General features: G+C 38.6%; 1 protein-coding gene across 1 annotated transcript; it reads right to left on the bottom strand.

Moving 5' to 3' along the window:
* Positions 1 to 3,892: 3,892 nt before the first annotated feature.
* On the bottom strand, positions 3,893 to 13,478 carry LOC306961112 (uncharacterized protein; the record flags this gene model as incomplete). Its single annotated transcript, XM_079553728.1, has 2 exons — positions 13,283 to 13,478; positions 3,893 to 4,746 (listed from the first exon to the last, which is right to left on the bottom strand). The coding sequence occupies exons 1-2, from the start codon at positions 13,446 to 13,448 to the stop codon at positions 3,893 to 3,895; spliced, it is 1,020 nt and encodes a 339-aa protein (XP_079409854.1). The 5' UTR covers positions 13,449 to 13,478.
* Positions 13,479 to 13,788: the final 310 nt, after the last annotated feature.

Raw genomic sequence — 13,788 nt, 5'->3', positions numbered from 1 at the left:
CCTGTTCCTTTAACTTTGTGTCGAGTAACCAGATTTTTCCAAAGTAAAATTGTGACTTTGTTTTGAAAAGAGTAAAACTCAATTTGTGGAAGTCTAAAGCCACAGGGTAAAGCTAGTGCTGCCTTCATGCGCCCTCATAATTATGGTAAATACAACTCATTTCGTATTTCCTGCTGGGGAAACTGGAAAATAATTTGGATTCTCAAATCAGAATCAGAAGCGGCTTTATTTCCTGTATCAGTGAAGAAAAATAAACAAACAAAAATAAAATGGACTAAAAAGGCATGCAAAAAAAAGATATAGTACCGGAGTTTTTCAGGTCTTTTAGCTGATAGTTATGAAGCTTAAAGGGGTGCAAGTTGGTCATTTTATACTCACTACTGCCCCCTCAGGTCATACGTGTAGCTGCACCTTCTATATTAAGCTGGTGCATGACGGCACTTCAGACCCGAAGTAACACCTTTCTGAGTGACAGTGCAGGATTTTAGAGGCAGTTGTGGTGAACATGGCTGGAACTGGGGAGGAAAATACATAATTTTAACATTTTTAAACTCTGTATAGTCCCTTTAAAGGGGGGGGTATTATGCAAAATGGACTTTTTCAAGCTTTCCTTCATGTTATTCTGTCACTCCCTCATTAAAACATGGCTGAAGTGTTGTCTTGGCACATTCACGTATTTCTGAGTAATCTGTAAAAACTCTGATGGCGGCCATTTTAGGGATAGGTTTGCCTGAGTCCTCCTAGGAACGCCCCCACCTCCTGGAGACGCCTCCGAGCTTTGGTCACCAGCCGAGTAACCAACCACTGCTCCTCAGCAGAACCCCCTCCCCACTGATGCCACAGACAGCGTGTGGAGGGGGCGTGTCTAAAGGCTCAGAGGTTCTTAAAGAGACAGAGGCCTATTTCAAGACATTCACTACAGCCATTTTGAGAGAGACATTTTATACAAGGCAGTTATTCTAATTTACTGCATTTACAGACCAACAGAAGGTTTGTCATCATTGTAGTGGGATATAGACTGGTGCTATGGGACTGACAAAAGCAGAACACCCCCTCTTTAACACAATGACCCCAATTTGAGCTCCCATGGCCCTCGTGAAAGCTTTGCTACTGCCAGACTGGTGAGGGGGGGTCTGGGGGTCCTCCCACAAAGATTTTTTTATTTTAATGGTGCAATTTGGTGCATTCTCTTGCATTTTAAAGCAGTACTAAGTAACTCTTCCCCCTAGAGGCCATAAGCGCAACTGCAGGTGTCGTAGCAAGTTGCAATTTTTTAACGTATTGATTGTCCGTGAGAGTAAATACTACGCTGTCAGGAAAGGCGAAGGGAGAGAGGGATATTGTACATCCAATTACACAATAGAAATATTTTTTTTCACTCAAACCTGGCTGTAAATACTGTTTAAAGTGACACTAGCCCACAGTTAGCTTTGCCCGTTAGCCTGTTAGCTTCTTCTTCGTGATTCCATTACTGTGTATTGGTGACTCTGGTCCGGTGGCAGCCAAGTTGCAAACATGGTTTTCTGTCCAGAGACACCAGGGGGCGATGAAAGACCCTCCAATCATCCCATAAACACTTGTATTTCCCCCACAGGGACTACGGGGAGGGTTTATTAAGGTAAACACGTTATTTAGTGCTACTTTAACAGATCAATAGGTGGATATTTTGGTTTATTCCTGGTTTAGACCTGGTTTAGTCTCGGGTATAAAATGATCTGACTTCTGTTGAACTTTACCAAAGGACTTTTCCCCCCCCAGCCTTTTCCTGTTGAATTTCTACACATTTTTCTGCACGAACCCGGGCCGTGCTCCGTCTTTCTTTACTCTGACTTCAATGGGACGATTGTCAAAACCACGGACCAAAGACATTGAGTTTGTAGTAAAAGTGCGCCCCCTTTTGGCATCGCTTTGGTAACAACAAGTGTGACACTGGGCGTAAACTAAACAGAGTTCTTAAAGGGATGTTTCAGGATGTTTGACACAGGGCCTCATTTCCTCGTTATCCAGAGTGTTGCTGATTTCTGGAGATATTTTTTTTTGTAATTCATGCAGTTCTTATGTTTGAAGAGTTTCGTGGCGCTAGGCTTAATGCAAGGCTAGTGCATGTCTATGGTATCAGCTAGCCTGCATTAAAAACAGTCTGACCTGAGGCAAATCACTTATAACACCAGACTAACCATAGAAATGTCTGTGTCGATGCAATATTATTATTTTTTTTAAACTCTTTATCTTCATTTTTTTTCTTCTTCTTAACAATTAACAGAAAAAAACAGAAACAAAGGAGAAAACAGCAGCAAAACAAATAAATAGTTAAATCAATAATCAATCAAATAAAATAATAAGATAATAAAATCAGTCAGCAGTGTGACTCTTGCAGCCTCCTGTATAAGCAGATATAACACACATATAAGTTTCTACACATATTCACACATTCCCACCATTTTTTGTTTTATACAACAAAACGCGGGTACGTTATATCTGCACATAGATTATTATTATTTTGTTTAAGTTTAGCGCCTTATTCATTTAGATTCGTTTTATATGAAACTCCAGTTCATTTCATGATTTTTACTTTATTTTTTTATTTTACTTTATTTCTTTATTTTATACATTAGTTTAGCTTGAACTACATCAATTATCTATATTATAGATAGAATAATTTTAACCATTTTGTCTTTAAAAGACCTTATATTTGAGCAGCATCAGCTTCGTGGTTGTTTAAGCTACGCGGCGGCGGAGTGATCTGCTAGAAAATAGTCCCTCAAAATGTGATCATTCATGTGATGCAGGTCAGTTATATTCCAAACATGATTCTATGGACACAGACATTTATATGGTCAGTCTGGTGTTAGAAGTGACTCAGGTGCTCTGTGGAGCGGGTCACACTGTTTTTAACCTCTTAACTCCCGCCTGAATGTATAATTGGATGCACAGTATCCCTCTGTCCCTTTGCCTTTTCTGTCAGCGTAGTATTTACTCTCCGCTGTGCACTAACCGGTAGCACAGCGGTTAGTGCTTGTGCTTCACAGCTAGAAGGTCCGGGTTCGATTCCCACAAAGGACGGGGCCTTTCTGTGTGGAGTTTGCATGTTCTCCCCGTGTCTGCGTAGGTTTCCTCCGGGTACTCCGGTTTCCCCTACCACTAAAAACATGTACAATAGGCCAGGATGTATGAGAGTGTGTTTGAGAGTGCACATGGGGGACGACGGATGAAAATTAGCCTAAGGCTACAATCCGGTATGGCTTGTTCATTAACTTGCACTGTCCCTACCAAATAAACTATAAATAAATAAATAAATAAAACCGAGAGGACCTTTTTCCTCAAGTCATCAGATTTTTTTCCATCATTTTTTTGTTGGGTATTCAACTCATTTTTGTAACTTTTTTGTCAAATTTTTGTCATTTTTTTTCGTAATTTTTTCGTCATTTTTTGTCACATTTGTCAATTTTTTTTAATTTTTTTGTCAATTTTTTATCAAATTTTTGTCCATTTTTTATTTTTTTGTCAAATTTTTAGCACATTATTGTCATTTATTTTGGTCATTTTTTGTCACATTTTTGTCATTTTTTTCTCTCACTTTTTTGTCACATCTTCCTCATTGTTTTCGTCTCAGTTTTGTTGCTATTTTCACAGCTTTTTTCCAGAAACTTTTGGATTGGGGTAAAGCCGAACTGGAGAAAATGTGCTCGGTTCAGGCGGGAGTTAAGGGGCTAATGCAGGCTAGCTGATACCATAGAAATGCGCTAGCCTAGCACTAGCCTAGCGCCACGAAACTCTTCAAACATAAGAACTGCATGAATTACAAAAAAACACTCTGGATAACTGGGAAATGAGGCCCTTTGTCAAACCTCCTGAAACACCCCTTTAAGTTCCCCTGAAACACAGACCGAGTTCACTCCAGTACGGCCACCCTGATCTCCCCGTCGGCCTCGTGGACCCGCATGTGCTTCTTCAGCGACTCCTTGGACAGGTAGCTCTTGTCGCAGATGGCGCAGCTGAACGGCCGCTCGCCCGTGTGCGTCCGCATGTGGTCCACGAAGTAGCACCGGGAGACGAAGCCCTTCTGGCAGACGGGGCAGGTGTGGGGCCTCGGGCCGCCGTGCATCCTCAGAATGTGCCTGTCCCGGATGTTCCTCAGCCGGAACTTCATCCCGCAGTCGGCGCAGCTGAAGGGCTTCTCCCCCGTGTGGATGCGCAGGTGCTCGATGAAGTGGCCCTTCTGCGTGAAGCGCCGGTCGCAGACGGAGCAGATGTACGGGTTCTGCTCGGAGTGCAGCCGCATGTGCTGGTTGTAGGTGTTCCTGTGGCTGTAGACTTTGTTGCAGACCTGACAGGGGAACGTGCCCTGCAGAGCGTGGGTTTTCAGGTGACCTTTGAGGATCTGCCGCGTCTTGAAGGACTTGAAGCACTGTTCGCACCTGTGCAGGGGTTCCCCGTTACTCGCCGCCGGGTCCTGGCCGTGACTCGCGTTCCCCTCTTGTCCGTCGAGCTCGATGGAGGAGTTGTCGTTGTCCGAGCAGCTGTAAGGTCCGTTTCTGTCCACGCCGCTGGTTCCTGGTTCTCCTTCCTGCTCCGGTCTGTCCTCCTCAGCCAGGTTCTCATGGAGAGTTGACTCGTTGGCGTCTTCTTCAGGTTTCACAGGAGGCAGCGGGATCTCGAAGGGAGTTTCTTCCTCCTGTTTGATTTTGATCGGTTCCGCCTTGATGCTGTGGTCAGAGCTCACGCCCACTGTGATAGTCTGGATATCTGCAGGAGACAGGAGGGAAAATATAGAAAGATTAATAGTAGATAGGGCTGCTCGATTATTGAAAAAATAATAATCACGATTATTTTTGTCATAATTGAAATCACGATTATTCAAACGATTATTTGTTGCCTTTAAAAAAATCCATCAAAAAAAAGACAAAAATTCATCAAAAAAAGACAAAAATCCAGCAAAAAAGTGACAAAAATCCATCAAAAAAGTGACAAAAATCCATCAAAAAAGTGACAAAAATCCAGCAAAAAAGTGACAAAAATCCATCAAAAAAGTGACAAAAATCCAGCAAAAAAGTGACAAAAATCCATCAAAAAAAAGACTAAAATCCAGCAAAAAAAGACAAAAATCCAGCAAAAAATTGACAAAAATCCAGCAAAAAAAGACAAAAATCCAGCAAAAAAAAGACAAAAATCCAGCAAAAAAGTGACAAAAATCCATCAAAAAAGTGACAAAAATCCATCAAAAAAGTGACAAAAATCCATCAAAAAAAAAGACAAAAATCCACCAAAAAAATGACAAAAATCCACCAAAAAAATGACAAAAATCCTCCAAAAAAAAGACAAAAATCCATAAAAAAATGACAAAAATTCATCAAAAAAAAGACTAAAATCCAGCAAAAAAAGACAAAAATCCAGCAAAAAATTGACAAAAATCCAGCAAAAAAAGACAAAAATCCAGCAAAAAAGTGACAAAAATCCATCAAAAAAGTGACAAAAATACATCAAAAAAGTGACAAAAATCCATCAAAAAAATGACAAAAATCCACCAAAAAAATGACAAAAATCCAGCAAAAAATGACAAAAATCCATAAAAAAAAGACAAAAATCCAGCAAAAAATGACAAAAATCCAGCAAAATAGTGACAAAAATTAAAAATTTGAAAAAAAAAATAATAATTGAAAAAAAAAAAATTGACAAAAAAAACAAATTGAAAAAGAAAAATTCAATCGATTTTTTGCGATTATGCTAATTTTGTAAACGTTTACTGTTGTAATCGAAATCGTAATCGAATTTCGATTAATTGCACAGCCCTAATAGTAGAGGTGGGTAATATATCGTCTACAAGAAGCTGATGAAAAATGCTGTTTTATAGATCTGTTGTTGCTGCTGCTGTTCTTCTTTATGCTGCCGTCTGCTGGGACAATAACAGGCTGGACAAGCTGGTTCTAACATTGAACTGCTGTTTGGAAGACCTGCAGATTTACATTATCGATGTCAAGAAATGTGGGAAAGATATGGTAATATAGGGGAACATTTTTTATTTGTATTTTTTTCTTTCATAAAATGGGGGATTTTTTTTACAAATTGAGAAAAACTTTGAATAAATTGGGGAAAATGTGGAAAGTGCAAATTTACGATATCGAGGTTGACTCCAATGCCAGGGCAGCACGGTAGCACAACAGGTCCCGGGTTCGATTCCCACCTGGACGGGGCCTTTCTGTGTGGAGTTTGCGTGTTCCCTCCGTGTCTGCGTAGGTTTCCTCCGGGCACTCCGGCTTCCCTAACACTAAAAACATGTACAATAGGCCAGGATGAATGAGAGTGTGTTTGAGAGGGGGGCGACGGATGGTGTGGCTTGTTTACATGTATTTCCATTAACGTACACTGTCCCTACCGAATAAACCAATAAAAAATGTCAAGAAAAATATGGAAAAAAAGGGGGAAATTTTTTTTTTGAATAAACTGGGGGAAATAACATCAAATAATGGGGAAAAATTGGGGGAAATGATCAAAATAAATATAATAACGGGGAGAGGGGGAAAATTAGGAAATAAGTGAAAAGAATTGTTGAAGAACGAAAAAAAATAAATAAATAGGGGAAACGTAAAAAAAAAAAAAAAAAAAAAATTAGGACAAATCTAAATAAAAGTGGATATAAATGTGTGATGTTACTTTGTTGACTTTTTAGGTATCACGTTTTTTTTCTCTTCCAGATTATGGATTATTGAACATACAAAAAAGGATCTAAATATTGAAAAATCCCTATGAACGAATGTTGAAAATGTGAAAAGTGCACATCTACAATATAGAGGTCATCTCCAATTTCGAGATATGTGGGAAAGATATGAAATAAAGGGGCAAAATTGTGGAAAATTCAAAAAAAATTGCGCAAAAAAAAAAAAAAATGAGGAAAAAAGTTAGAGTAAATTAGTGGGAAAATGCTTTGAATAATTATAGGAAAAAAATTGGAAATGTTTTTTTTCCTGCCCTTTTTTAGTGCGTTCAGGACAATTACCTTTTAGAATAAACACAATGTAAATGAAGAGGACGTGAACTGTGGATTCCTGTTGATTCTGGCCCACATTCATCTCTCAAAACTGTCGGCCGTGGAAATAAAGAAAAGTCCGGCCGTGTCGATTAAAGAGTAAGAGTTTTCCTTTTGCTACTTTTCTCCGTTAAATGAAACTGATGTAAACTACATTTCGGGCTGAGGAAACATTTGCTTTGCTCGGACTCGCTGTGGTCATGGCGACGCCTCGTGACGGGCTCGTAACTTAGCCGGGAGCGGGACAACACCGGCTTGTCTCCACGGCGACGCTGCAGCTTTGCTTTGGCAACAGGAGGAGGCCCCTCGTCCAAACGGGCTCCACCTTAGCTCCGACAGACTCCAAACTGTCCCGTCTTGTACTGAACAATATTGTGAAGGTTTTCTCAGTTATTTTAAATTTCTAATTCTTAGCCTGTGACTCAAAAACAAGAAAATCCCCTCTGAAAACATTCAATGGGAACATTCGCCTGGAAAAAACAATTAAACATCATTTTTGCATTCTTCAAAAAAAAATTCAGCAAAAAAGTGACAAAAATCCAGCAAAAAAAAGTGACAAAAATCCTGCAAAAAAGAGACAAAAATCCAACAAAAAAGTGACAAAAATCCAACAAAAAAGTGACAAAAATCCAACAAAAAAGTGACAAAAATCCAACAAAAAAGTGACAAAAATCCAGCAAAAAAGTGACAAAAATCCAGCAAAAAAGAGACAAAAATCCAGCAAAAAAGTGACAAAAATCCAGCAAAAAAGTGACAAAAATCCTGCAAAAAAAAGACAAAAATCTAGCAAAAAAAGTGACAAAAATCCTGCAAAAAAGTGACAAAAATCCTGCAAAAAAGTGACAAAAATCCTGCAAAAAAGTGACAAAAATCCATCAAAAAAGTGACAAAAATCCATCAAAAAAGTGACAAAAATCCTGCAAAAAAAGACAAAAATCCAGCAAAAAAGTGACAAAAATCCAGCAAAAAAAAGACAAAAATCCAGCAAAAAATTTGACAAAACAGCAACAAAAAAGTAACAAAAGTGCCATAAAAAAGTGACAAAAACACATAAGGGAAATTGACGACAATGGCAAAGAGGAGAGAATGCATTTGGTTTTGGCGGGTGGTAAGAGGTTAATGAACATTTAGTTACCCATTAATTAATTGAACAATAAAACATGCATTTGAGTGATGTCACACCCCGACCCATACAAGAGGTGTGAAGACCATATTGTCAAAACAGCACAAAAAATAATTAAAATAATCAACTTTCCTAAACCTTTTCTGCGTGATTGTCTTTCTAATAAGTGTTAGAAAGGTTTTACATCAGGATTTAGTTTTGTCACACTGTGATCGGTTTGTCAGTACTGTAACTGTATGAGGAGAATGTGGGCGGGGCCTGTGTCGGACAGAGCTGCATTAAACAACACTAAACATTATAATAAAAGTAATACTGCAGTCATGAGGTAAATAAACACACGACCGAATGAGTCTGTTCTATTTCCAAAAGTCCGTCCTCTTCAAACCCTGTCAGACCCGGAGAAGAGGATTTTAGAGACACTTTCCCTCTTTGTGATTTCAAAATATAACAATCAAATCAGATTCTTATGCAGCAGTTTATGAGAAGTGACCGTCAGTTGTGTTCATTCTGTGCTCATTCCATCAATTCCCACGTATTCCCGTTGATTCCCATGGAAAACTTCCAACACTGAAATTTCCCAGAATACGTTTTATGAGAAGAGCAAAATCCCACAGACTTGGCGCAGATTCATCACAGTGATGAAATGAACAAAAAAAGATTGGCATTATTCAGTCTCGGAAAAAATCTATTTAAATATGATTACTTGAAGTGTTGCACTATAAAGAATAATTACACAAAATTAAACACTGTGGATTTTCTAAGCGGATAAAAAGGGGAACTATATTGTAAGGCGTAATAATACCAGGAGTAATTCGACATCGGTGCAGAGAATAGACTTTAAAACAGCTCTGCTTGCTCAGACTCGCTGAGCAAATCTTTTCATGGTTTAGCTCCAAAGTCCATCTCTGACATGTTACAGCCGTATGAACCATCTCGGGCCCTGAGAACTTCAGGGAGGGGCCTCCTGGTGGTTCCCAGAGTCAGGACTAAACACGGTGAGGCTGCGTTTCAGTTTCATGCAGCTAAAATCTGGAACAGTCTTCACGAGGATGTGAGACAGGCCTCAACTCTGACAATGTTCAAATCCAGGCTGAAAACAGTTCTTTTTACCAATGCATATGATGCATTGATGTTTTTTATTGATTCTATTTGTTTTCAACTGTGAAGCACTTTGAATTGCCTTGTGTATGAATTGTGCTCTACAAATAAACTTGCCTTGCCTTGCCTTCATTTTTCTGTGCGGACGCCACAGAAAAATGTAAGGCGTAAGATAGCTTCTATCTTCACCTGGTTTGGAGCCATAGAGGAGGAGAGGCTAAATGCTAACGCTAATGTGCTGTGTTTACGTGAGGACACGCGTGAAGACCAGACAGGTACACATGAACTCGTCTGAGCTCAGCTAAGAACATATCTCAGTGTGTAAAAACGGTGGCCTGTTCCTTTAAAGCTGCAAATACTAACATAGAATTTATTACAATTTTAAAGCAACTTGCCCATCGCTGCTTGATGTCACTGGGATGTTTATGCTTCGAGTCTCTTGTGATACATCAACGTTCCACAGTGTGGCTTTAAAAGTGTGTCTGACAAAACGCTGCCTTTAACTGTCAGAATCGAACAGGACGTGTTTGCCTGGGCAGACCAAACAAAGAGGCGTCTCCATGGAGACGAGGCGCTGCCAGCAAAGTTACGAGCGAGGTCTGAGGAGGAGGCGCGGGACGTCACCGGCTCGTCTCCATGGAGATGTTTCTGCTTTGCATCGAGTACAGATGCAGAACATGAAGCTTATGCAGCTTTCCACTTGATATTTCCACTGGAACCAACTCGGAAACTCAGGACAGAATCACCCGAGGATCATTTAAAGGAGGTGGCGACGTGACAAGTAACAAAGGTTAAAGGTCAACGCTCTGCTGCTTTACTCTGTTGGCAACGTCTCAATAACAGTTAACCTCTTAACTCCCACCTGAACGGGTCCTACTTTCTCCAGTTTGGCTTTACCCTAATCAAAAAGCTTCTAGGGAAAAAAACACCAAAATAGCCACAAAAAATGAGAAGAAAACAAGGATGTAAACGCAAAAATGTGACAAAAATTCAACAAAAAAATGACAAAAATTCAACAAAAATGTGACAAAAATTCAACTAAAAAATGACAAAAAATCAACAAAAATGTGACAAAAATTCAACAAAAATGTGACAAAAATTCAACTAAAAAATGACAAAAAATCAACAAAAATGTGACAAAAATTCAACAAAATGTGACAAAAAAAAAAGAAAAAAAAAAAAGAAAGTGACACAGCACAGCAACAATGTGAGGAAAAAGATCAGTTTTGTGGGTCTTAGCTTTCAAATGAGGTGTTACACAGGCCTATGTAATGGCCAAAGAGGACAGAATGCATTTGGTTTAGGCGGGTGGTAAGAGGTTAAAAGGAAAATATGAAACTACTTGTGCTGAAAAATCACTGTATTTAAGACAATCATAACAAATACATCCTACTATATTACTATATCTCATAACAAGAGGACAGGAAACAAGGAAAGGACAAACAAGGAGGTATCCGGGAAAGACTACATGACTTTAGTGGATACCTCCGCTAAGCCACACAAGCCTTCAGTCCCGACCATTGTGGAGTGGAGGGAGCGGAGGGAGCTGCGGAGGAAGAGGACGGAGGTGGAGCTGACCAGTGCAGTCTTCATTATAGTCAAAATACTTTTTTTTGACGACTAAAATTGGACTAAAACTAAATTAAAAGTTTTTCATGAGACTAAAACTGTGACTAAAATGTCCAGATATTTTTTGTCGACTAAAATAAGACTAAATAAAAATGAAAAGGAGAGACTAAAATCATCCAAACTTCTATTGACAGTTTCATTAAATATGATTATAAGGATTATTATAAATGCAAAGTTGACTAAAACTAAATTAAAATACGTTGTTAGAATAAACACTGGACCAGTGCAGGACGCCACGCTCTGAAACAGGGACACACCCAGGAGGCGCTGCAGCGTTTCAGAGGATCAGAGGAGCCTGAAGGCGGCCAGGTTTCCTCGACCTCCAGAAACCTCCTGGTCAGATTGAACGCAGCTTAAATACACGAGGTCCAAACGTTTAGTTTGTTGGTGAGCACGAGGAGCACGTTTGGCATTGATGGGATGACTTTAATAATAGTTAATTATAACAAAGCATTGAATGTGCTGTGAGTAAGTACGGAAGTATTTCATCCAATTTATATTTGTTTTGACCCAAATTATACAGTTTTACATGTGGTCCAATACAGGTCACCGTGTCCCCAAATTGGACCAATTTCAAAAAACAGATTTTTGGATTTTACTGCAATAATATAATATTTGACAGGCTCGTATCTTGTGTGCAGAGAGGACTTACTGTAACTTTCACTGAGGCACAAATAGGGCTGTGCAATTAATCGAAATTCGATTACGATTACAACAGTAAACAATTACAAAATTAGCATAATCGCAAAAAAAATCAAATTAATATTTTTTTTTCACATTTTTTCTTTTTTTTTCTAATTTTAAATTTTTGGATTTTTGTCACTTTTTTGCTGGATTTTTGTCACTTTTTGCTGGATTTTTGTCTTTTTTTGCTGGATTTTTGTCACTTTTTGCTGGATTTTTGTCACTTTTTGCTGGATTTTTGTCTTTTTTGATGGATTTTTGTCACTTTTTTTCCGGATTTTTGTCTTTTTTTGATGGATTTTTGTCACTTTTTTTGATGGATTTTTGTCTTTTTTTGATGGATTTTTGTCACTTTTTTTGCTGGATTTTTGTCTTTTTTTTGCTGGATTTTTGTCACTTTTTTGCTGGATTTTTGTCTTTTTTTTCCGGATTTTTGTCTTTTTTTTGGATGGATTTTTGTCTTTTTTTGATGGATTTTTGTCTTTTTTTGATGGATTTTTGTCACTTTTTGCTGGATTTTTGTCTTTTTTTTGCTGGATTTTTGTCACTTTTTTTGATGGATTTTTGTCACTTTTTTTGCTGGATTTTTGTCTTTTTTTTGCTGGATTTTTGTCACTTTTTTGATGGATTTTTGTCACTTTTTTGATGGATTTTTGTCTTTTTTTTGCTGGATTTTTGTCTAATTTTGATGGATTTTTGTCACTTTTTTTGCTGGATTTTTGTCTTTTTTTGATGGATTTTTGTCACTTTTTTTCCGGATTTTTGTCTTTTTTTTTGATGGATTTTTGTCACTTTTTTTGCTGGATTTTTGTCTTTTTTTGCTGGATTTTTGTCACTTTTTTTGCTGGATTTTTGTCACTTTTTTTCCGGATTTTTGTCTTTTTTTTGATGGATTTTTGTCACTTTTTTTGCTGGATTTTTGTCTTTTTTTTGCTGGATTTTTGTCACTTTTTTGCTGGATTTTTGTCTTTTTTTTCCGGATTTTTGTCTTTTTTTTGGATGGATTTTTGTCTTTTTTTGATGGATTTTTGTCTTTTTTTGATGGATTTTTGTCACTTTTTGCTGGATTTTTGTCTTTTTTTTGCTGGATTTTTGTCACTTTTTTTGATGGATTTTTGTCTTTTTTTTGATGGATTTTTGTCACTTTTTTTGCTGGATTTTTGTCTTTTTTTTGCTGGATTTTTGTCACTTTTTTGATGGATTTTTGTCACTTTTTTGATGGATTTTTGTCTTTTTTTTGCTGGATTTTTGTCACTTTTTTGATGGATTTTTGTCTTTTTTTGGGGGGATTTTTGTCACTTTTTTGATGGATTTTTTAAAGGCAACAAATAATCGTTTGAATAATCGTGATTGCAATTATGACAAAAATAATCGTGATTATTATTTTTTCAATAATCGAGCAGCCCTAGGCACAAATGCTTTTGATGCACTTCATCAGAAAGGGGGAAATACAAGTATGTTCTTAAGGGCTCCAATATAGGTCCATCTCCCCCATATGTATTATCTGTTTGTTTATATGTCCTGTTATTAACACCAAGCTCCAACAAAAGTACTCAAGTAGGATATTGTGAACGAGTGCTGCTACTTTAACTTTACTTGATTCATTCTGTCGCCACTACTTTTTACTTTGAGGCAACACCTGCAAAATGATGAACTCTTATTGAGTAAATAATGCTTTAATGCAGCAGCTCTAACACCGCTTTAACATAAAAAGGGCTTCTCACCTCCTTCCCTGACGTCACTTTGTTTCTGCTGTAGTCTCGTGCGCAGGATCTGCACCTCCGCCTCGTACTCCGCGAACACGCGCTCACACAGCGCGAAAATCTCCTCCGCCGCCGCGACCAGCCGCTCCTTCACCAGGTCCCGCAGCGCCAGTTTGGTGAAGGGCATCTTCGCGGATCCTCCACAAACGCGTCTTCCCTTCGCTGTGACCGGGAGGAAAACCCGGAACAGAACGCGCGCGCAGGGAGTCACGCGGCGGAGGAGTCTGGAGAGAAGAGGCGCACGAGCGGGAGGTGTTTGTGGAGAAACAGCGCCTCCTGCGGCGGAGAGGGAGACTTACACATGAAGCCTTTAGTGAGAGGAGGGTTGTGTCAGTTAGTGCTGACATATAACTCAGTTTACATGTTCTATTATATGAAATTAAAACTGCAGGCTTTACTCCAATATTTCATCGTACTTTGTAGGACAGTCCTTCATTTGTTCAATGAGGGAAGAGACAATATTTAAG

This window comes from Gobius niger (assembly GCF_951799975.1).
Source record: "Gobius niger genome assembly, chromosome: 3".
Classification (NCBI taxonomy): domain Eukaryota; kingdom Metazoa; phylum Chordata; class Actinopteri; order Gobiiformes; family Gobiidae; genus Gobius; species Gobius niger.
The sequence above is the reverse complement of the archived record's forward strand: the minus strand, read 5'-3'. Positions and strand labels throughout refer to the sequence as shown.